The sequence below is a fragment of the Triturus cristatus genome, chromosome 11, assembly GCF_964204655.1.
Source record: "Triturus cristatus chromosome 11, aTriCri1.1, whole genome shotgun sequence".
In the NCBI taxonomy this organism is placed as follows: domain Eukaryota; kingdom Metazoa; phylum Chordata; class Amphibia; order Caudata; family Salamandridae; genus Triturus; species Triturus cristatus.
Genome location: NC_140594.1, coordinates 824226743 through 824252538, shown reverse-complemented (window position 1 = coordinate 824252538; position 25796 = coordinate 824226743). Strand labels below are relative to the sequence as shown.

The 25796-nt window shown below is 43.3% G+C and overlaps 1 protein-coding gene across 1 annotated transcript in view; it reads left to right on the top strand.

Moving 5' to 3' along the window:
* Window positions 1-25796, top strand: part of HTRA4 (HtrA serine peptidase 4) — a 438816-nt gene that overhangs the window by 250890 nt on the left and 162130 nt on the right. The window contains exon 3 of the mRNA XM_085634576.1: window positions 20832-21036. Within this exon, the coding sequence (XP_085490702.1) occupies window positions 20832-21036 (205 nt within the window). The remainder of the gene's footprint in view (window positions 1-20831; window positions 21037-25796) is intronic.

Here is a 25796-nt window from a genome sequence, read left to right as displayed (position 1 = left end):
CTAACTAAGCAAGTCTAGCACAGGTTCGCCCTTGCAGCAGCCATGCACTGGAATCTTGGCCTGGTGCAGTGGCTGTGAGTCTGGTGCTGTTTCTGTTAGCAGCACCTAGGACACAGTTTGAGTCCTCGCATCGGACTCAAGAGAGCAGGGCATACCTTCTCTTGAGCGGCACCTTTGCAAAGTACAATACTCGAGGGATTCTTGTGTCTTCTTGGATCTCACTTAAGCTTCCTTATGAGTGCGGCGATGCAAGGCTGATTTTACCTGAATTCCATCTCTGTAATCATGCCTTAATTACCAGCCCTATTATCTCTTGAGATATTTAAAAACGCTTCCATCCTATGACTCCCGCCAATAAAATATTTTTTCCTAGAAATTGCACTGACTGGGAGGAATACACCACTGTATTTATTATGCTCAGATCCAGTTCCAAGACCACTGACCCTGATGTTTCATGTTGGGAAATATAATTATAGACTGTTTATTGTGAAATAGGACTTCTGCTAGGCCCTTTATTCTCAACAAAACTGTTCTTTAATGTGTCACTTCAGATGGGAAGCCTGAGATGCAGATGGAAGATGGGAAATATCTCACTTAAACTGATAAAATGTGGGCATTATTCCTCTGTATGCTAAAAAGGAGATTATTGTTGTCGGCAAGCCCCTCGCTTGCAAATACATTTATGGCTCAGTGGTGCAATGCAACAGGAGCTAAAGTGTAAGTAAGTAGAAGAAATCTACATAAAGCGTAATACCTTACTCAAAAAGCAGTGATATAGTCTATTCTGATTGTCCCATAGCAAGATGCTGTGAGTGAATGCTTTTAAATGGGAGTCATTTAAATAAATACTTAACTGTTAACTCTTCGTTTTAATTTTCTACCATTTAAATAGCAGGCATCTTGCTCCCAGTGGCTGGTAGGCATTGTACCATTTCTAAGAGAAAAATAGGGCCATTGTTAAAAAAAAGGAGAAATTAAATGTGAAGGGAACTCTAAGTATTTGGTTGAAACGTAGGGGCTTATTTATGAGAGCCCTGCATCACTTTTGCACCACGTAAAGTGGTACATATGTGACGTGTAGGCAATCATAAAGATTTATGAAGCCATGCAAAGCCATCCTGCTTACAATGATTTTCACTGATCAGAAGTAGTTTTCACTAAAGTAAAGGTTGGAGACCCCTGCAGTACTCAGTGAGCGATAAATCAATTGTGAACCGCGTGGCAGCATTTTACTGGGCCCAAAAATGTGTTTAATCCTCCTTACTTATTCTCTCTGTTATCTTTACTTGGTCCTCTGATGGATCTTGCTCATCGCATTAGGGAGTGAAGGAATTAAGCTGATTACTCGTTGGTTACCCAATGAGGACCAGGAATCGGTAACCGGTTTACAAATTAGTGATCAGATTAAGATATATAACCCTCAGGACCATACTGTAGAGGTATAAAATGGCAACGGGGAGTACCAACCTCCTAAAAAAAATGTAAATGGATTAGGATAACACAAACTAACAACTCTGCTACAGCTATACAAAACAAAAGTACTAAAACCTGATGTTAGGTGAACAATTTATTACTTTCCCTGTTATACATTAGTAATCTAAGAACCCCAAGCACAGTCCCTGTGAAAAGAACATTCATGAAATTTAGAAAGACTCAGACATTAAAGGATTTTAGTTAGAATTTATATTAAATTGTAATCAGTAACAATACATTAACCAACATTTAGAAAGCTCGTGCAAGAGTCTCAAAATAAGTCAATTAAAGGTGTATTATAAAACTACACATTAAAGAGAGTCTTGAGTAAAGTTCTTAAAGTCCATAGGACAGCTCTTGGAAAAAGGTATAGAAAAAACATGCTAAAGGGAAAGCTCAGAAGGGCATTGCCAAGCTATGGTTCAGCCAAAGAGTCCAACTCTTCCAATGGAAATGACAAAGGCAGTGCCACTCAAGGGACACCAGGGAGAGTCCGCCAGGTTGAAAACCAGGGCCAGAGTGAAAACGTGCATTGCAAAAGATGAGGAGAACAAGTAGAACGACTGAACCCCCTCCTCCAAGAAAAATTGTTATTATAGCTCATCAGTCTGGAGGTGACACCCACCGTATCACACCATCATTGCACCATCATCCGACATCCACGAGATAGTCCTTCCGCTCACAAGGTGCAATATTGTGACATACAGGAATTTTTCTACATAGAGCATGGGAATGATTGTCTGTCGCAAGCACATAGGTTCATATCACAAAAGTCTATTCATCATTGAAGCTTCCCATATTCTAGTAGCTAGAGTCCATTTCCCAAGGAAGTATCAATAATGTATCAACTGTCCAAGCTTCTCATGGGAAAATGCAAGAATGCTACATAAGCAAGAACTGTCATCCACTACTTTCTCACAGACATCATGAGAAAACGTTAGGCCTAGAAAATAATGTCAAATTAAATGCATTTTAAAGTATTATAGCATAATTAATAAACGAGTATACATTTAAACATAAGCATGTGTAATTTCATTAGTTGAAGCAGTCAATATCTTGGTTTGTCTCATGAAAATGTTCAATAGCAAGTATAGCCTATTACTACATTTTGGAAACATATATATGTGTGCCATGGATGCATACATTATAATATCATTCTTTCGTTTTATGAAATGTAAGACTCTTTACATATAGGTACCTCATCAGGAAAGTTTCAGTATTCTAATTGTTATCATGACATTTTAATGGCAAATGCATTCAGTACATATCGCAATTGTACCTTCATGTATTACTTACTATATTTCAGAGGACCACAAAATACATTTGAGGCATGACTTTCACATATAGGTTCTTATTAATTATTTAATTACAAGAAATGGTTCATGAAAATGAAACATTAGACAGTTAGTCACACAATATATAATTCTTCACTATTTATACAATGTAAGCACTCTTTTACGGTGCATTTGCTGTATATTTTCTCATAATTATTTGTCATTTTCTCAAGACGTGTGAAAGTTGCACATTCATTTTCATGTCAGTTAAAACTCTCATTATAGGTTTATGTGTCATGCAGAGAATGAGCATCTTTTAACCTGCAACAACCATAACCAATCTGTGTTGAAGTTATCCCTGTGGAGGTGAATCCATCGTAGGTTGTTTCCACTCGTCGCCAGTATACAAAAGTAGAGTCGTAGCCAGGATTAATTCAGTAGAGAAGGTTTATTTCTAGCTCCAGGATTACACCTCATCCAGCTCCTTCTTTCACTTTCAACTGTCTTCCCTCCGCTAACACAACATTCCTAGAATCCCCAGGTCAATTCAGAACACTCCCTTTAGCCTGAGTTCCATGCACATGCCTGAAACGTACATCAAGAGGCCACAAGTTTGGATTGGATTTACTGCCTGTGAGAAAGAGTGAATCCTCTTACAAATCTTATCCCAAATGTTATCTCCTTGTATCTAGTAGCTCCAGACAGTGATGGCCCACGTCCTGTGGGTTAGCGAAAAGGAGCAAGGCATCACATGCATACATTGCAGATTCTTTTCTCTGGCCGTCGTCCCACGACCATCCCTGTACTTGAGCATTGCAGCATATAAGTAGGGCTCCCGGTTTTATGGTATTTATTTTTTTGACATTTCCGTCTGTATTTATCCATATTTATTTTTTGCTAATTTTATCTGTATTTATCCATATTTATTTTGGGTGTTTTGGAGAAATGAACCTGAAATTAGTATGTTTCCACATTTATTTAACCAATAAACATGCAGTCATGCTTGAATGCATGTCAGGTGTCAATACTGTGAACATCCGCATAAGATAAATCAACGCACTTATATGAAAATATGAAAATTTCAGTATCAACCTTTGCATATCTACTGCTGTTAAATCCCCTTTGCTAAAATTCCTTTCTTTTTTAACCCCCTTACCTATCACTCCACACAGCTATTGACCTGGCAGACAGTATTTAGAATTACTCAAAAAGCAACCCAATTTCCGTTTTTATCCATATTTAATGATAAATACAGGCAAGAAAACAAATGTTTTCTGTCCGTATCTATCTGTAAAAATCTGTGAAAACAGGGAGCCTTACATATAAGCGTACCTCTGCGAATGGGAAGGGGGAGGAGAGTGACCCGTTTATTAAAACTTGTGACTTTGGTAGGGAGTACAAAGGTTTGGTGAGCTTGCGGAAGTAAGCCTCTAGTCCCACACTTTCTAGGACCTTACTCAGAAAGGACCAGTCTACTTTGGAAAGGCCTTCTAAAAGTTTTAGAGCAGGGCTGAGGAGTGGTGAAGGTGATGCACTTGGGAAAGGGCCATCTGGACTCTGACGATGCAGCTTCCAGGTCATTTACAGATGACAGTATTGCACTTTTCCTAAGGTTGGAGACGCTGTTAAGTTCATTCAGTGGCATGTACATGCAGTTGACTTAACTTTTTCCCCACTCTCCCACTCAGACGGCCTACTGCCTGCACGAGACAGGGGAGTTGGAATCATTCATCCTAAAAGGGTGGAGACTTTATTCTCCAAACCTAGTGATACAGTTGGCAACAAGGGTGGGGTCTCCAGTGTGTTCAGGATGGTGGGAAAGTCAAATTTTTAGCATAGCTTTGCAGTTGGACAGATCATGGTGTATGTAGGTCCCTGGGAAGTTTAATGTAGGGAGGTGGAGTATAATGTAGTGAGGCTGATTAGGCTTGACTATGTAATACTCTCACTATACTCCAAAGATGGTCCTTGGATTCACACTAATAAATCCTTAGCTTATTCCTGGTAGTGTGGCAAAGAGCAGTCAGGCTTTACTAGAGGAACAAGTGTTAAGCATTTCAGAGGGGCAAAATAGACAATAAGTAATTGATACGACTCGAAAGAAATTCGACACCAATTTAGAAACATTATGCAGATTTGTATATAAAAATTAGACACCAAAACGAAGAGAATCAGAAAATATATAACTGGAGTTATGTATTTTAGAAGGAAAAATAAATCAGTACAATTCAATACTGCAGAACATTAGCCTTGTTGTCAATGGTAAAAAGCACTAGTGACAATCAGTCACATGCAGGTCGGGTTGCATGGAACCCACTGGAGGTTAAGGTCATGCAGGTCCCAGGAACAGCCCACGACAGTCAGTTGTATTTTACCTGGCTCGTAGGGTCTGGGTTCAGAGTTGCTTTGGTTGTCCCTGGTGCTGAAGCCAGAGCCATGGTGGAGCTGGTTTTATCACTTACACAGTGCTGCTGAGGAAACAAATGCAAAAAGTCAACAATGGGGCCACAGAGGTGGTCAGTTGAAGGTGCTGCGGAGTTCCCTCGGGTTGCAGCATCGAGTGAAGGTAGTGGTTGCTAGAATGGTCACCAACAAGCCTTGGCAGCAGTAAGGTCAGTGAGAAGTTGTTTCTATGTCCGGAGGAAAACGGTAGCCACCAGAAACTTCACACTACATTTTCCACAATGTATCGTACCATCTACTTTTGAGCAATCCCTTGCAGTGCCCAGTGGCCAGCGATTCTTGGTTTCCTGGATGTTGGTTTTACGTGTGGACTGCAGGGGACAAGTGGCACTAGTTCAAGGATATCTGGAGTTGCCTGTTGCTCTCAAAAGGGTCCCTCTGTCTGGGGGAACCAGTCTTTGGCCCAGGACGAGTCGCAGTCATGCAGTCTCAGGATTGTTGCCTCAGGTGCAAAGTATCACGTCTTTGTTTTGTGCAATTCCTGTAGTCGCAGACTCAGGTCTCTTCTTTGCCCTCTGTTGAAATTCGGATCAGAAATGAGGTTCTGGTGCCAGGGATGCCCCTTAAATCCTTGATTTATGGGCATTTGCGGTATAGCTGCAAGTAGCAAATGGGCTACTAGCCCCAGAGGCTATTCCACCCTACGGGTAACCACATCCAGGGTGTGTATCATCTTTTCTACCCAGAACCCTCTATTCTGCCACTTTTAAAAATGTCAGAAACCATCTTTGGCTGTACATACCAGGTAGCCCACCCTAAGGGTGTGGCTTGCCTTCTGGGCTACTACACCTCCTGCATACATACATTTCCAGCCTGCGTGGGTGCAAATGTGTTGGCTGTTTTCTCCTTTGGGAAGCAGCCTGGTTGCATATCAGATTTGGTGTAGGCTTTGAAGCTCACCGTCTTGATGTACCTATAAGGTAGCCACCTGGGTGCATGCCAAATCAATGTTGACACAGGAATCATGTCAGGGATGATGAGGCAAGTTGTTTGATACCAAACATGACATATTTCAATGGTACCAAAATGGAGCTGACAACCTCAGATGTGCCCGGTTGCCGGCCCATGTTATCCTATGGACCACTGATCAATCATAGTAGCCCTTAACGGAAAGAGGCTACTATAGGGACATATAAGCTTACACTTATACTTCCACACTTTTAATATAATACACAACGCCTCCTGGGCACAGGAGGCCTTCCTTAGAGGGGACTGGCATATATTAAAATAGTGCTTTGACCTTGCCACACATGGTGAGGGCAAAGTCGAGTTCGAGCAGTTACATTGCTCCTGTAGTCTGCAATGGCAGGACTGCTGTCAGCTGTTTACTTGGGTCCCTCAAGGAGGCCTAAATAGTGCTTCAGGCCCTTGTGACCCCTTTATCTCCCATGCCCTGGGTACCACTGGTACCATTTACCAGGGTCTTTATAAAGGGGTTACAGTCCTTGCCAATTGTGGTTACCAATTCACATGTATCAATTTTATGGAGAGAGTACTGCACTGAGGCCTGGTTAGCGGGACCCAGTGCACTTTCAGAGTCATAAACATCAGCATTGGGGGGGAAATGTGGAGGGTGACTATACAAAAAGGTCACTTTCCTCCATTGACCAATAGTAGTGGTACTCATATTGTGCTCATAGCAGTACCTAATGACATAATAGGACATCAGATCAAAGGACTTGCTATCTTTCATGTACCATATCATAGGAGGTGAGGTTCTCACAGCTAAAGACATCATTGGGCAGTTCTTGCATTCATTGTACAGCTCTGCAATTGCAAATTTTTCTGAGAAGAAACAACTTTTCTGTAAGCTGAAATAAGTACAGAGGGTAATATTTTCATGTGGGGTGGCTGGCCTTGGGGTTCATGTCAACTGCTTTTTTCTTTTTCAGCAGTTATACAGTGAAATACTTGTTTCCATTAAACAGGTAGTGGTGGAGGTATGGGCCCAAAGCTATTGGTAAACTGTTTATGCAAAGGTAAAAGAGTAAAAGGAGCTTGAACTATGGCTCAGAAGAACTTGAAAGTATCTTCTTGTTCATGGCTCGCTCGACTGCAAATATTCCTACGTATCTCTCTTTCCTGAGAGTGTCAAATAAATGTGTTAATCAATCTACAAAGGCTTACTATCCCCTTATATCTGCATGTCCTCAAAGAGACTAGGTCCATGCAATTTGGTACAATGCAGGGAAGTCTTGCAGATGTTAAACTGAAAACAAATACAGGGGGTGTTAAGAAAAGGATCTGTAGAAAGGTAGAGAGTGTGATCTAGTTTATGGCGGAAGGGCTGACACATTTTTGCATAGGAGGTGTCTCCTTCCCGGCAGGATACTTCGGGGGACCCATAGACCTGAGAGAACCCCCCCACGACTCGCCACATATACAGTGGCGGCAGCTGGAGCAAAAACATTTGGCCCTGCCCAGAGCACTCGGGCTATCCTCTTCTACCCGTACCTGCGGCAGTGAGTTTCAAGAATCTGGTGCCTTCTTCTTTTGCTGTTGCTGTGGGGGAACCTGTGGATTAGTCAGGCGCCCCCCCTCCGCTCCATCACCCTCAGTACCTCCTAGCTCCAGCCCCTAGCACCAGGACTAAGTTGACGACCACCCTTTCATTGCGGGGGCCTCCCTGATTACACCCACAGCGGTGAGTTCCTTTGTGGGAGAAGACCCCACTCAGGGGGTCACTTCGGGGCACAGCGCAGACCGTCCGGCTCCCACTACTTAGTCTCTCTCCCACAGCACCGAACCAATGACTACCTTTCCTCCATTTACGAACTCCCCTACACCTGCTATGGAGCCTTCATGCCCTACAGCACCAAGCTACCACCCTTTCTATAGTTGGCGCCCAGCTCGAGCTCAAGAACAGCCCCGGGCTACAGCACACCACCATCACACCACCAACCAGCCATCACCAGCTCGGTGATCCCTCCAGGCCCTAGATCACCACCCGTGAGTGCAGTGGCACCCTGAAGGCCTGGCTAAATGAGCACCACAAAAACCCCAGCAATGGCGTGAAGTTCTTGCTTTGCAAATATGTAATATATATATGTCCAACCATAATTGTTTCAATTTTTCTTAAAATATAATCTTGAGTGAATTTGCAACTTGTATATATGCAACTCTAACCATTAGTATCTGTAGTAGACGTATGTACTTACTACCATTCTTATGTGAGTTTATCTGTTTCGTATCTTTTATGTAAATCATGTACTCTGAAGTCCTTATGTAATGTAACTGGTTCTATTGTAAAGCACTCTGACACCTTCGGGTAAAGTCTGCACTATATAAAAATGCATAAATAAATAATAGGAGCAGATACTATTGTGCTCTTGAAAATGTCTCTGCCCCAGCCCAGTAAGTCCATGCTGAGCTTGCAGTCCTCAGAAGGCCTGTGATGACACCTCTCTTCATAGAAGAGTAGAAACAGACTTAAGAACATCTCAAGACTGGCTCTCCATCTGCGACTAATAGTGATAAAGAGGAGAGTCAAGGAGAATTAGGAACCAAAGGCAGCTGTGCATGATCCTCAGGAAACCAAACTCTTGGACTAAAATAAATAATCAGACTTGAGACAAGTGGCCCTGGATTTCTCCCCATTAAGGGGGATATTTACTAAGATTTTACCCTGAGGTACTCATGGCAAATGAGGAATTATCAAGAAATCGGTGATCTCTAGGCCTGATCAAGGTTGGACGCAGCACCAAAAGCAGCTGTGGCATATTTTGTTAGACTAGCCCCATACTACACATAGTGAGTGCAGTGATCAAGCATGACCACTGCAAGGTTGGTTGGGGGAGCCTCCCTCCGATTAATTTTTAAAAACAATTGCAAAACGTATGTGCTTTACTTTTCATTTTTTTTATTATGGATTCTTGTCCAATCAATCAATGAATGGATGGATGGAGATTGAAGACATAGCTGTGTGTTTCAATGAGTGAATCACGAGTTCCGTGAGTGAGGACTGGGTGAATTAATGAATTCAAGAATGAATGACCAAAAAGACATTTAAGTATGCATAGCAAACAGTCTAAATGTTTGGAGCAGAGTTGAGTGCTTGGGTTTTAATTTTAACTTCTGCATTGAACATCCTTCTCTCCAAACTCTACCACCACCAATCCTTGTGAAACATGTATAGCCCAGATTACTCGCTGAAAACCCTCTGATTAGCATGTGTACTCCGTCTACTCACTCCAGACAGCCTAGATGTTAGAAGAAGTGCACCCAGTTCGCCCACCAGCTCACATCAGCAGGCATGCATTCTGCACATGCCTGGTACATAACACTGTATTTTTAGCTTACCTAGGAGGGCAGAATTTCTCCTTTTCTCCTCCTGTGACTTTCTCCCCCACTACCAATGACTGTTTCTAAACTTAGAGGCTGAGGCATGTGATGGAAATAAAGGTCTCTGATGTTACTAAATTACCCCAGTTAGGAATCTGCCCTGCACCATAGCGCTAGATGTAATTAGGAATTACATACACTCTGGCCTGGCTTCTATGTATAATGTATACATTACCAAAAAATACCTGCCATACAGCAATAAGAAGTGGTTGCAATGCAAGAAAAAGTGCTTGTATATCTGAAATGTACATTCCAACATCAGACGTTTTTTACATTCAATTATTTATCTGATACACACATTGTTTGCAAAAAACAATCCTTTTTTCACTGCAAGACACACTGGTTGACTTTACAGCAAAGCAAATGAATTAACAGGCATGCCAAACGATTGCTTGTCGACTGGTTTCCATCAGAGGAAACATCCTTTGGCATCCCTAGTACCCACACTCAGCCGCTTGGTTGCTGGACCTCTGATCAGGTTTGGTGCACCCGGCAGCACCTCTGCTCCTGCTAAAATTCACCATGTCTGGGGAGTTTGGCAAAGCCGAAAACACTGACTTATAACAGAAAAAAAAAGCCAGACTGTTATGTATAATGTGGTTGGCTGGGCAAAAGTAAACATCTACAATTGTAAACATGTTGTTAGCACGGACCCTGTTCAGACTCTATGGATGTTCTAGAGTTTTGGGTCCGTGCTGTGGGGGTTCTCAGAGAACAGTTACTAGCCTGCCTGAGTCGTATGTGGATGTCATCTGGTGGTGCTGCATATAACAATAAATCTACATATCTACTTCATTGGATTCTGGCGTTCTTCATAACAAACTTGGCGACGATCGGAAAATCTACATCAGCGGCATCACCGTTAAAGACGAACTCGCGTATGCGTTAAAAGAAGCTTATCTCCGCTGACAAGTGCGAGCTTCCACGTCTACATATCGAGATATACTTGGATTTCTTTACCAGGAGTTTCTACTTGTTTTCATTCCATTTTGGCGGATTTTGTACAAATTCATCATTTTTTTTTTTTAAATATACGCTTACTGCAACTAGTGACTCTTCGAGGTTCCATGGTTCCTACGGCGGTTTGTGAGCTCGGCGTGACGTCTTCCGCCGATCTTCTACGCATTCCGCAAGGCTCAGAGTAGTGCTTCCTGTACAGCGCCAGGAATACACAAACCTTCCTGCCTTCAACGTCGATCTCTATGGTTGCCTGCACCTACGTGCGCAACGTGCCGCCATTTTGTTTCTCGTATTTTCCTGGTGTTTACAGGATTGCCTAGCAACGAGTGATCGGCATCGTGGACCGAGCGTTACACGCGGATCCTCTACAAGGTATTTCAAACCTATACTTCAAAATCATTCTCTCAGTTCGTACTTGTATTTAGAAAGTGAGCCATTGATCTTGACTTGTCAGCAAAAGATTCTCCACTCGTTTTTTTTATTTAAGCATTTCCTCTGATTAAAATGGCTAGTGCTCAAAATGATAACTTGACACCTCCTCAATGCTTCTGGCCGGCTGGTGGTAATCCCTGCATGGAATGGGCAGAGTGGAAAGCATATTTCATCAACTACATAGAGACATTAGATGTGAGAGGCCAAATGTCTCCAGCGGAAAAAAAAGGGATTTTTCTGCATTCTATAGGGCCTGAAGGTCTTAAAGCCTACAATCAAATGACTAAAGTTAGCGGTGGCAGTGATCAGAATGTTTTTACAGTGGCTGTCAATGACTTTGACCGTTATTTTTCGCCCAAAGTGTGCATTGGTATTTTAAGATACAAATTTTTTCAGAGAAAACAGAATGCTGACGAATCTGTAGACAACTACGTATCCGCTTTAAGAACACTTTCGCTGGATCGTCAATTTGGGAATATACAAGAAGATTTCATTAGTGATCAGGTCATCATGCAAATTAAGGATACTGCCATCCAGGATAGATTGTGGGTGAATGGTGATTCAAAATTAGAAGATATTCTAGCAATTGTTAGAAAGGCAGAAATGTCTAGCAGAAGTGCAAAAGAAGTTAAAGTTGATGAAAGTAATAAATCTAGCAATGCTGTAGCTAAGGTTGATAATACCAAAATCAAATCCAACTATAAAAAAAACAATTCTGTTAAAGAACATTTGATGGACCCCAACAAGTTCAGGTGCTACAGGTGTGATAGTAGTTCACATTTAGCAAATTTTAAGGGTTGCCCAGCAATTAAACAGAGATGTTCTGTCTGAGGTGTCTTAGGCCATATTGCCAAAGCTTGTAGAAAAAATAAAAATAAAAAAGTGAGGTGTGTTGAGGATGGCGAATTCAGTGAGAATGACCTTGACACTAAAGAGGGCGATTTTGAAAAGTCGTACATGTTAAATATTACGGAAGGTCAACCTATCATTTTGAATATTGACAATAATTTAATTTTTTTTAAAACTATTTGTGAAATGACGATTGGGGGAGTACAGCTAAAAATGTATGCAGATTCAGGTTCTCCTTATTCGATAATTAATGAGAGTGTATGGAAGTCTAAATTTATAGATAAACTTGGTCCCATGTTGTATCCTGGGGACATTAACCCGCAAGGGTATTCGGGTGAGAAAATTGACATTCTTGGTTTTAGAGTACTTGTATTCAAATTTAAAGATCGTGAATGTACTGCTAAGTTATATATATCCAAACACGTACCTTCCGTCCTAGGGTGGTTTGAACAAGGAAAACTTGACATCATTCTTAATCCCAATAGTCCAGACCCTGTCATGGTTATTAGGGAACCTAATCAATGTAGTAGCGCCATGTTGAGTAAGTTCCCCGACGTATTTAAAGACAGTATTGGGGAGCTGGTTAATTTCAAACATAAAATCATTTTAAAAGACAACGCATGCCCCAAAATTTACAAAGCTAGAAATATTCCCATTACTGTTAGGGATGAAGTAAAAAAAGAACTTGATAAATTGGTTGAGAGTGACATTATAGAGAGAGTTGAATCTTCTGAATGGGTTTCTCCCATTGTTGTGGCCAGACGTTCAAATGGGAATATTAGGTTATGTATTGACCTGCGCCATCTAAACAACAATATTGTAGTTGACCAATTTCCTCTTCCCCGTATTTCTGAAATGCTGGCTTTAGTTGCTGGGGCTAAATTTTTCTCATGTATCGATTTGTCATCTGCATACCACCAAATTGTCTTAGATGAAAATAGCAAGAAGTACACTGCTTTTATCACACCATTTGGGTGTTTCCAATATAAGAGAATGCCATTCGGTCTTGCCTCAGCTGCTGCTGTGTTTCAACGAGTCATGCACAATATTTTTGGTGATAGTAAAAATGCAGTTTGTTTCCAAGATGCTATACTTGTGTTTAGCGACAACAAATTTTCTCATGATCAAGCTCTTGAGATAGTCCTCAGTAAATTATCCATTAATGGACTTACGGTTCAACATTGCAAGTGTAAATTTGGAGTTAACTCTGTTACATACCTAGGGCATAATCTATGTGCTGATGGCGTCAAACCCAAACCTGTCCTTGTGGAAGCCATTCAACTTGCCCCTTCTCCTAGATCTAAAGATGACATCCGATCCTTCTTAGGTTTGACAGAATTTTATTCCAAATATGTGCAAAATTTCTCTTGTATGGTGTTTAACATTAGACATCTTTTACAAAATAAGAGCAAACTTTTATGGGATGCAGAATGTGAAAAAGAGTTTATGGATGTTAAATCAGCTATTAGTAATGCTGCTGCATTGAATAACTTTGATCCTCAGCTCCTTTGCATTGTCACCACTGATGCTAGTTCGAAGGGTTTGGGGGCCGTTCTGTCTCAGAAAAGAGAGAACGGTAGTGAATCTACCAGTGCATATGCATCAAGAGCTTTAACCCCATCTGAAGAGAAATATTCCACAATCGAAAGAGAAACGTTAGCTGTGGTGTGGGCACTTGAACATTTTAGAGTGCTTGTTTGGGGGAAAGAATGTGAGATCAGATCTGACCACAAACCTCTTGTACGATTACTTACTACTGATGGATTAGCTGACAGAATTAATACCTGTTGCAGACTTGAACGCGTTTGCGCTATTTTAAAATACAAACCCCTGTGTACTCTATTTGATTTGATTTTCTTTGTTATTCCCTGATTTTATTCATAGTCTGAATACGCTTACTTGCACTATAAAAATCTTGCATTACACCGCTCTTTGGCGGATCACGTCATTAGGAAGTGTGGGAGATCTTTACAGCCATCTTGGTTTGGGAACTGCCAAGTGTATGTTGGGCGCCATTTTGGGGGAGTAGGCGGGCAGTGCAGGCTCCGACGGTGTATTTAAACCGGGCAGCTGCACGCGTCAGCTGATTAGCTGACAGAACCAATACCTGTTGCAGACTTGAACGCGTTTGCGCTATTTTAAAATACAAACCCCTGTGTACTCTATTTGATTTGATTTTCTTTGTTATTCCCTGATTTTATTCATAGTCTGAATACGCTTACCTGCACTATAAAAATCTTGCATTACACCGCTCTTTGGCGGATCACGTCATTAGGAAGTGTGGGAGATCTTTACAGCCATCTTGGTTTGGGAACTGCCAAGTGTATGTTGGGCGCCATTTTGGGGGAGTAGGCAGGCAGTGCAGGCTCCGACGGTGTATTTAAACCGGGCAGCTGCACGCGTCAGCTGATTAGCTGACAGAACCAATACCTGTTGCAGACTTGAACGCATTTGCACTATTTTAAAATACAAACCCCTGTGTACTCTATTTGATTTGATTTTCTTTGTTATTCCCTGATTTTATTCATAGTCTGAATACGCTTACCTGCACTATAAAAATCTTGCATTACACCGCTCTTTGGCGGATCACGTCATTAGGAAGTGTGGGAGATCTTTACAGCCATCTTGGTTTGGGAACTGCCAAGTGTATGTTGGGCGCCATTTTGGGGGAGTAGGCGGGCAGTGCAGGCTCCGACGGTGTATTTAAACCAGCCTTCTGCACGCGCAGCGTTAACGCGCAGTGGTGTGCGCCTCCCTGCGCCTCCCTGCGCCGGAGTCGTGCCAGAGTCCTGCCCGTCTGCGCTCGTCCGGCGCAGGGAGGGTCAGGGGCAGGACGGAGAGGTGTCTATAGCTGTATTTGCAGGTAATACGTCTGTGTTATGTTGCGGATATGTTAGGTTATAGTACGGCCGATTTACTTGCCTTACGCCCCCTAGTGGCCAAGTCATCCCTCTTTTCCGGGCAGCCGTGCTTTACGGAAAGGCTGTCTTGTTTGTGGGTGGCGGCTTCCACACATTATTAGAACTGTGCCGGATAATATTCCGCCCCCGTACCAATGCCTTCTTCTCAATACTAGATCCATGATCGGTCACTCTCTTGATATTTGGAATTTATTACATAATTCCGATATATCTTGCCTATTTCTCACGGAGACTTGGCTGAGTGATTGCTCTGCACCCGACTTAGCCAATGCCATCCCTCCGGAATATAACATCTTCAGGAGGGACAGAATATCTGGCAGAGGGGGAGGGGTTGCTCTTGTGGTTAATAAAAACATTCCCTGCTCAACCTTTCCGGTTGAAAACATTCAGGGTTGCGAAGCCTTGGGCTTCACCCTTCAGCTCTCTCCCCTCCAGGCATGTACCGGGATCCTCTTGTATAGAGCCCCGGGATCGGTAGGGTCTTTTTTTGATGAACTACAAGTCGCTCTCTCTGTCCCTTGTCTTAGATCAGAGCACTGTATCCTTTTGGGGGACCTCAATGTCCATATGGATATTGTAGAGGACCCCGATGCAATAAAATTAAGTGACATTACATCTACATTTGGACTATCTCCATTTCTGCTGAAGCCGACGCACAATAAAGGTCATATTCTTGACCAGATTTTTTCTACAAAAGCTATTGTGATTAAATCTATACAACCTGTACTGTGGTCGGATCATTTTTTGGTCTCTTTCTCGGTACCTGCTACTGCTCTTATTCGGGTGAGAGAATCCAAAGAGACCATGCGAACCTCGCGCCCTTTCCACCTACTTTCGGCGGAAATGTTATCTGAAGCCCTTGCGATCTTTCCATGCCCTCTTCTGGGTTCTTTGGAAGAGAATCTCAGTCTTTTTCAGAATTGGCTGACAGCCAGACTCCAGACCTTAATTCCCGAAACTAAGATTAAACAAGGTGAACGTAGAGCGTCTGCCCCTTGGTTCTCCTCTCAGTTAAGGGAGCAGCGGCAGAGCTGCAAAAGGGCGGAGAGAGTCTGGCGACGGGCCTACGACTTGACTGAGAAAGCGAAATTCCGAGCAACAACTAAAGCTTATCATCAATCAATTTGGAAGGAAAAAAAAGCCTATTTCGAGCGACGAATTGATGAGGCCGAAAACGGCTGCAAGGAAATCTTTCAAGTAGTTTTGGATTTTACGTCCCCTGCTATTTGTACTGTATCTCATACTCATTCTGAAGAGTGGATAAAACAGCTTGCAACCTTCTTTACCAGCAAAATTACAACTATTCAAGCCTCCCTTCTCCACTCTAGCTCTCAGTTGGCCACGGATCCTTCATCCCCCCCTGTACTTAGGGAGAGTTTAGGCCCGTCTCTTTCACTTTTTCCACACCTTTGCCTTGACACTTCTTTGAAGCTTTTGTCAGGCTTGAAATCAGGCTCCCCACTTGATCCGTGCCCAGCTAAACATCTGGGGAAAGTGGCACCTGCCTTAAATGCCCTGCTGAATCCACTCTTGAATTCTTCACTGCTAACGGGAGTAGTCCCACAAGCATGGAAACATGCTCTGATCCTGCCATTGATCAAGAAGCCCACCTTGGACCCCCTCATTCATGCCAACTATAGGCCCATCTCCCTTCTCCCTGCTCTGGCGAAAGTGGCCGAGAAATTTGCGCATCGGACGATCTCTAATTTCATTGAGGAGCACGATTTGCTGCATGACACGCAATCTGGATTCCGTGCTAATTTTAGCACGGAGTCTGCCCTCTTAGAAGTCACGGATGCCATCAGGGAAGTGCTCGATGCTGGAGGAAGGGCCATGCTGATAATGTTAGATCTATCGGCGGCTTTCGACACAGTCCCTCATGACCGCCTCCTTGTAAGACTCTGGGAGTGCGGCATTCGGGGGACTGTGTGGAGTTGGCTTAAATCCTTTTTGGGCGGCCGCCGACAAACGGTCTGGGCGCCCCCTTTTTCCGCGGATATGGCTCCACTAGAGGTAGGGGTACCGCAGGGCTCCATCCTTAGCCCCTTGCTATTTAATATCTTTATGGCCCCTCTAGCGGCAGTCGCGGAGTCTTCTGGCGCCCAGATCATATCTTACGCCGATGATACCCAGCTCCTTTTCACTTGTGATAGGGGCGGGACTTTCGATGGCGCACAGATCAAGGATTGTCTGGGGGCGGTCGTCGAGTGGTTTAGGTGCAACGGGTTAAAGTGCAATTCCGACAAGTCGGAGCTGCTCTTTTTTGGTTGCACCTCTGAGCCAGACTGGAAAGCCTGGTGGCCTCAAGATCTGTTTCCACCTGACAGTGTGTCCCTTAAGGCTAAAAACCTGGGAGTGATTGTGGACAGCGAACTGTCCTTTGGGCCACATGTTTCGTGCCTTTCAGGTAAATGTTTTGGCATCTTACGGATGCTGAGAAAGTTCCTTCCTCTTTTGTCTATTCAGCATAGGAAGACTATTGTCCAGGCTCTGATTGGATCGCGATTGGATTACGCAAACGCGCTTCTTTTGGGTCTACCAAAATATCTTTTGACCCGTTTGCAAGTGGTCCAGAATTCGGCAGCCCGTGCTATCTACGGGCTCCCAAGAAGAACTGGCGCTACGGCCCTATTAAATGCTTTACACTGGCTGCCGATCGCTAAAAGAATTCTCTTTAAGTGCCTGACTCTTGCCTTTAAGGCTCTACAAGGCTCTGGCCCTAAGTACTTAAGGAAACGTCTTTCCTGATATGTACCGGGTAGGGCCTTGCGATCATCTTTGCTATCCAAAATGACAGTCCCGGTCATTAGGCGCACAAGGATGGGTGGTCGCTCCTTCCGCTACCTGGTCCCGAAGGAGTGTAATGAGCTACCATTTTCTCTTAAACAGGCTCCCAGTCTCCTCGCCTTTAGAAAGGAGCTTAAAACGTGGCTTTTCACTAAATAAACTTTATTTTTTTTCAGATAATTCTGGTCTTCTCTCTATCTCCTTTCTGTGGTTGCGTTCTGTTGTGTCTGCCAATGTTCTTCAGCAAAGCGCCGGGACGCTCCTTGGAGTAGCCGAGCGCTATAGAAGAAATAAATTAACATAACATAACATAACATAACATGGTTTAATTAAAGCATCTGCTAGGATTGCACGTATGTCCGTGAGATTACAAGATTTCATTTATAAGATGGTTTATGTCCCCGGTCGAGACAATGTCACAGCTGATTTTTTATCTAGACTCCCTTTACCTCTGAAAGAGTGTATTCGCAATACTTGAGATGACTTTCACATTGCCCTGGTTCATGATGAGGGTGCACTGCCTATTAAGGTTGAAGATTGGAACATGGAGTATTCCAAAGATAAGGTACTACAAGAAGTTCAAAAGTACTTAATTGGAGGTTGGCCCATTAAAACGAACTTTTCTCCTGAGTTTGAGAGGTGAAAGATGAATTGTCTTTTTCCGATTTTACTATCTGGAGAGGTGATAAAGCCGTTCCTCCTTCCGGTTTGAGGGATATCATTGTCAAACATGGTCATGAAGCCCACAATGGCATCATCAGAACTAAACATTCTGTTTATCTAATAAGGCGAAGGAATACTTCAGAAAGACTGGAGTTATTCATTGTACCACTTCACTATATAATCCAAGTAATGGAATAGTTGAGAGGTTCAACAGAGTACTTAAAGCTGCAATTCAAATGGTTGGTGTTGGTGATGGAAAGTGGGAGTGTCAAGTAATGAAGACCATGTGGAAGTACAGGATCACTGCCAATGATATGACTAAGTGTACTCCTTTCGAGATCATGAGAGGCAGATTACCAAGGACAAAAGTCAATCCTTCTTGGCTTATTTCCTCCACCACATGCCTCATAGATCTTGATAAGGTGACAAAGAGATTAGAGAAGTCCCATTTTGTGAACAAGCACAGGTTTAACCTTAGTAGAAGTCTTAAATCAGATTCTAACGTAGATGTAGGTATGTTGGTGAAAGTTAAGAAACCATGGAAAACTTCTAAAGGTGAAAGTCAGTTCATGGGTCCCTTTGTTGTTAGAGAAGTTTTGAGAAATGCAGTCTGACTTTCTAATGGCAAGGTGTGGAATTTGAACAAAATTGCTGTACTTAAAGGTGACAGAAAGTTATACAAAGAGGTTCATTCTTCTCCAACAAAGAGTCATGTCTTGGAGGATATCCCTGAAGAGCGTAGGGTTGATAGTTACAACAATGGTAGTGTTGATAGTTGCGATACTTCACGTCAGAACATTTGTGATGAGGTTGTGCTACCCTCTAACTCCTCTAGTTCGGATGTCAGTCAAAACAATGGAAGTTTTTCTGAGACTAAACGTTTACGTAAAAAACCTGCATGGTTATCTGATTTTGTAACTTTTATCCCAAAAAAGATATACTCATAATTTTTTTTTGTTTTTGGGTGGTTTTTGTTTTCTTTTGTTCCTTTGTTTGAGGGAGGAAGATGTGTTATGTATAATGTGGTTGGCTGGGCAAAAGTAAACATCTACAAATGTAAACATGTTGTTAGCACGGACCCTGTGCAGACTCTATGGATGTTCTAGAGTTTTGGGTCCGTGCTGTGGGGGTTCTCAGAGAACAGTTACTAGCCTGCCTGAGTCGTACGTGGATGTCATCTGGTGGTGCTGCATATTACAATAAATCTACATATCTACTTCATTGGATTCTGGCGTTCTTCATAACACAGACACACTGGCTTTGCCAATACTTGTTTTCACCTTGCATCCTCCATGTATTTACTTTTACACTACAAACATCACTTTCAGATTTGAGGTCATCATTATGTATTCGAATTTTCAACTCTGAATGTATTATATTCTCAAGACTCTTGGTCATGCCCCTGCAAGGCATCGTTAAATGTATGTATGTGGGACTTGTATAGTGCACACCTAGCCTAAAGGGCAGTGGAGCACTGTACAGGGTCAAAGGCAAACATACAGACAGTGAGTGATAGCAGAGGTAGCTAGTTACTGAGTTGCTACAGCATTGTGATATAGTGATCTTTAAAGAAGCGAGTCTTCAGCTCTTTACGAGACTGGAGCAGCAATGGCGTGCTCCTGATGGATGTGGAGTGAGCTGGCCCCATGCATGTAGGAGGTATAAGTAGACACTGTAGACGCGGCCAGGTAAAAGTAGATGATGTTTATTAAGTTCTTAGGAAGAAGTTACAACAAGCCCCACCAGGAGCAGCCTCCTACCTGCTCAGCCCATCTCCCAACTGACCACACTCACACACAGGCACCCAAGCATTCCACTCACACTAACATTCTAACTGGAACACTCACACTGGCTGAGCAGCTAGGTACAGAGAACATAATGACATGACCTTAGGATATTACAGGATGCCAGGATGTTGTTCTGGACCCTGGGTGCCCAGATGGAAAAGGCCTTAAATGCTCCAAAAGCAGTCAGTAGGACAGTTCGTCTAATGTCATTTACACATGGCCGGGACCCAAAGGTTATCCTGGTAAAAAAAAAAGCTCATTCCAGTCCCTCTCCCTTTGTCTCCTCATGCAATCTCTCTTTCTGTCTATCCATTTTCATTCTTGTCTCTCTCTTCTTCATCTCTGATCACTTTCTCTCTCCCTTCCACTCCTCCCATTCTTTCTCTCTCTCTTGAAGCCTCCACATGCCTGCTGCTGCAGTTAATCTATGGGAGCTTGGGAAAGGGGCAGAGGCACCAGGAGCAGCCCTGGCCTTTCAATTGGCCACGAAGGATGCCAGCCATCCGGGGAAATGCCCATGAAATAAAAGGCCTGTCTGGCCCTGCTTTTATTATTGTTTATGTAGCTCTAGCAATCTATGATTGCTTTGTTCCTGTTTACTGTAATGTTGTGTATTATACCTTCATGTTATCTTTCTAAACATGTGTATGCATATACCTCGTAGACACATATATTGTATGCACATCTCAGTGCTTTACTGTAAACGAAGGCTCTCAACTTTTGATCCAATGGTCTACGTAAATCTTCATACTGTACTTTAAATGGAAATTCTAAGCCTATATGATTAAGTCTGGACTACACGAAACAATTCTATATTTTTAATAATAGCTGCTAGCTGATCCCAGAGGTGGTGTCTAATACCCCTGTATCGTGTTGGACAGAGTTCCCTTCACAGGCCAGGACATAGCCGTGTCCAGCGGTTCAGGCTTCATCGTTTCCGAAGACGGCCTGATAGTGACCAACGCGCACGTGCTGACAAACAAACAGCGAATTAAAGTCGAAGTCAAGAACGGAGCCCACTACGACGCCAAGGTCAAGGACATCGACCAGAAACTAGATATCGCGCTCATCAAGATAGAACCCGACGTGAGTACCCGTAGACGTCAGAGCAGATGTGTCACAGACCTTTTATTCATGCTGTTTTTAATTAACTCTTGAAACGGTTGTCTGTTCTAAACGTTCACAGTTAACACATCAGGTGATGCATAAAACGCACTGACCCATTTCATTTAGCATGCCGGTATAAATAAATGAGTCACGACAAACAATCGAAGATAATTCTGGAATGTAGCCCTTGTACATTTTTAAATACCGGTTCTGATGACTTTTGGATATGTACTCGTATAGTTCGACAAAATACATTATTTTTCAGGTTTTTTGGGGGGCAATTTAAGAACTCATATTTCCCAAACAACATATCTTACGTAATTAAAGGGCATATTAGCAATGCTTTGCGATAACTATCGCAAAGCGCACTTAGCGCTCATTTTTTTAACGCCGGCTATCGCAGGTTTTTATCGCGGAGATATCGCGTTATTAGCAACGCGCATCTCCAAGGCGATAAAAATTCCTGCGATAGCGGGGAAATTGCCGTTTTGCAGGGAACATCGCTGTCCCTGCAAAACAGCGATAACCTTGCTGATACAACCCTGTGGTCGTATCAGCATAATCCACCCCCTATGTTAGGGATATCTAAGTCAGGATTTTAGCAGATGTTAGATTTTGGCGAAAACCGCCTTTTTCGCCAAAATCTAACGTCTGCTAAAAATCCTGTGGGCTGCCTTGTAAATATCGCGATGTGAACATCAGCGATATTTTACAAGGTAGTCCATTGGGGTACGCCCAGTGACGCCCACTTTGCATCTCATTAGAGATGCAAAGGGAGGCGTCGGGGAAAAAAAGGTGCTAACATGCGATTATGCATGTTAGCACCCTCCTGTAAATAGGGCGATAGTTTTATCTCCGCTTTTTGGGCTTTTTAAACCAAAAAAGCGGAGATAAAGCCCTTGTTATTATGCCTTTAAGTCTTTCTTCTACATTTGTCTCTGGTTCTCTGTCTCCCATTGGTATTGGATGCCCAGGAGTTGGTATAGCTTAATTCTAAAGACACGACATAGGGGGCAAATTAGCAAGGCTGTATCCCCGCTTTAGCAGCACTTTTCGCCGCTAAAGCGGCGATATTTTTATCGACATGTTAGCGACAGCTTACAGGCGATAGCGGCCGTTTTTGTACCACTTTGCATGTCAGCGATATTTATCACTAATGACATGCAAAGGAGGCGTTCCCAACTTGAAAGCGACTAAAAGCAGTCGCAAACACACCTTCCGCCCATTACCAAGGCCCGCAAAGCGATAAATAAACACACGCTAACCTCGTTTATTGCTTAGATTTTACACCTGGTAGAATCCTGACTTACCCATTATAGTCAATGGGATGTGGATTCTACAGTTAAGTCCTCACCTGCCTGTTAGCAAGATTTCCATTAGCGATGGGATTTTTATCGCTGGATATCTCACGTTATTGTTGTGATTTGCCGCTATCGCTGGATTTAATATCACCTTTGAGATAAACGTGTCGGGTTCGACCCTGTGTCTTCTCCTCGGGATGAAGCTGATGCTATAGAGGGGTCCCCCTCCCATCCGTCCCCTGCCCGGATTTGTATAAAGACCCTCGGGCGCAGGAGACAGGTGGGCGAGGGAAGGAAGGGACGGAGACAGCCGGGAGGGATACCTGAAACGAGACAAGGAGAGAGGGGTTAGAGGCGACGTTAGTCTTTCCCTCTCTGTGATGAGAGCCTTCTCCGGATGCACCCTGCTGTACCTGTCTCTTGCGTTGTCCCGGGATGGGTTGATCAGAGGTCGGTAATCGTAAGGAGAGTCAGGTCCAGTTAACTGCACTGGCCCCAGCCTCACGTTGGAAGCGGGGTTCTGCGACTGGATTAGCTCACGGCTTTTGAGCTTCGCAGGAACCACCTGTTGCGCTACTACTTCCAGCCCAGGTATCCTTGGGGCAGAGGAGCGCTGTGTAAGATGGTTCCTCAAGGAAGTATGGGTGTTTGGGGAATCACTCGCACCGGCGAGGGCGCTGCTACTTCCAGCCCAGGTATCCGTGGGGCCGAGGAGCGCTGTGCTTGATGGTTCCGCTAGGAAGTATGAGGGGTGATGTATCACCTACACCGTCACGGGCGCTTCTACTCTTAAGCCCAGGTATCCGTGGGGCTGAGGAGCGCCGTGACCGTAGGTTCCGTAGAGACGACTAAGGGAACACAACAAGCGGAAAGAACGGGAGGTACTTGGGAACCTTCCCGCGGAGCCTCCCAATGTTTAGAGGACCCGGTAGGAAATTTGCTTGTGGTTCCCGCGGCGAGTCTGCCGAAACCCGGAGGAAGAGCGGAGAAGTGCACAGTCAAGCTGGAGGGAGTGCGAGGATTTCTTGCTCGCAGCTGAGAAGAGCGCACACCCTGGAGGCGTTGTCACGGACAATCCAGGGGCGTCACGGGGTCATTAGCAGGTGGGGGAGACACTCACCTCTCTCTCGGTAGCTTGTAGCGTAGGCAGACAGAAGGCTTCAGGATGCAAGAGTTTCTGGAGCGAACCGCACACTGACGGCGTCCTTCGCTTCAGCTGGAGCGGACGATGCTGGATTGCGGGCCGTTGAAAGTGTTCAGGTCGAGCGGGAATCATTGGCACCGCCCCCTTGCGTCAAGTCGGCTTTATGGGCGGCCGTGCTTGCGATCAGGTGGAGCGCCTGGCCGCGGTGCCTCTTGGGGGTTGTAGTTCCGCGGTATTTCCTACCTCCGGCGTGAGCATGACAAAACGTTGATGGTAATGCGTTATCTCTGCGATAAAATCCAGCGATAGCCGTCGATGAAAAAAAACAGCACTTTGCGATAATTATCGCAAGTCCTTGCTAATATGCCCCATAGTGTATAAAAGAAATAAATGATAAATCACCAAGATAAATACATTAATATTTTAATATGATTTACCGATTAACTTGAAATTAGCAAAGGATGAAATTGGGGGTGCAGTTATTCTGAGTTGTGGTAACCAGAGGGTGGACTTTTCCACAAATCTTTCTGTCCATCAGAGCTCATGCCGAAGCAACCAAGCAAACACTTTAACCACGTGACCCTGGGATCTGATTTATTACGATAATTTTGAGAGAGGAACACTTATTATTTGGATTTCACTAGACATCAGAAGTACTGTAAAAAAGGATATAATTATTCCCTAAAATCGAAGCCCATGTCGTTGCAGGAGTTACCCTTAGTGAGCAAACTTGATACAATGAACAACAGTGAAAATCTAAAAAAAGCGCTGGTCGAAGGTCCCTGGTGCAAGCTGTAGCTTGAACTGGACTTTAAATAATATTTTCTTTGCGCTGGCCGGGATGTGCTGTCCAGTCAGCTAGTAATTTATGAGGCTCGGAAAAGGCTGCACGTCAGTGAAAGGTCATTTATGTTGCGGATGTTTTCATTGCGCGGCATAAAGTTTATCTGCTCCGGCGATCTTGCCAATTGTCATTTCTTCATTTCCCCCAAGGGGGCAGTATTTCATTGCAATGCAAGTGTTTTTCTCATCATTTTCTTATTTATTTAATTCCTGTCTTGACAAGGTGCCAGTAACACATTACCTAATCCGCCGCACGATAACGAAAAAGGCATTTATTTACATGAAAACTGTTTTCCATAATGTATTTACGCGTGTGACACAGTGTCGTATTATTACTCCCGTAATGGTGAATAAATAAGGTCTTAGTCTGGAATGTGTGCTGGCGCCTAATAGCAGTTTATTGTGCGACATTAATGTAGTCGTTTTAAAAGTTAAGCCAAATTAAAGATGGCTAAAAATGAATTTTCCGTTTCGAATATGTTAATTAGAAATTACCCACTGACACACATGCCAAAAATTAATTTTACAAAGATAAGTACTATGTCGTGTTGCATTTTATGTCATTAATACCATGAGTGATCTTAGAGTGAGACATCTATATAAAGACTTGCGATGGATGACCCGGAAGTGATCTAGGAGTGTTTAGATGAATCTGGAAAGCAGCCGAAGGTGGGTTGGGAAGGCGACTGATGGAAGGGATCCATGATCCACTGTAGCAGTACAGGTTGGGAGTTGTTCTAATTATTTTTGTGGATTTTGCATTTGATCGCTTTGGCCGAGTCGTATATATATATGACATATACAACAAATATTAAAAAAACACAAATAAAGAAGAAAGATGCATCTGGAGTAAATCACAGTCCCTCACTAATCCCCTTAGCCTTCCTTTCCAGACTTCAGTATATCAGGGTTGTAATAGAGGGAGTCTGCTGACAACCTCTAAGCAGTAATTATGGGGAAAATAAACGTGTTAATAAGGTACAAAGGGTATTCAAATACTATTCCAGACGGAAAGAGGGATGGGGATTTAAGGCCTATTTGCCCAAGAATGAGTGCAACCTGGATCTGCCCTTTTTCACAAAATGCTTTGCTGTCCCGCTTTTTATTGGCAAATAAGACAATTAGGAAGTTAGTTAGAACAAACACTACTGCATTCACGCTTGACGTGGTGGGATGGTTGGACGAGTACAATTCAGTGGGCTTTAAATACACAGATTATAACAAACTATATGGGAAACCCTCATCCCATGCATTTCGGGAAGCATGCTGGTTATTAGACTATTTACAGGCACATGCATCAATGTAAAAACCGGTCGCAAACGGGCAGATTCTCAGAATCTGCCCCTTTGCGACCGGTATTTTTACATTTGGGATGCATCATCCCAAATGCAAAAATCGCAATTTAAGGAATCTCTAAATTGCGATTCCTCAAATTGCGACTGCATTTAAGG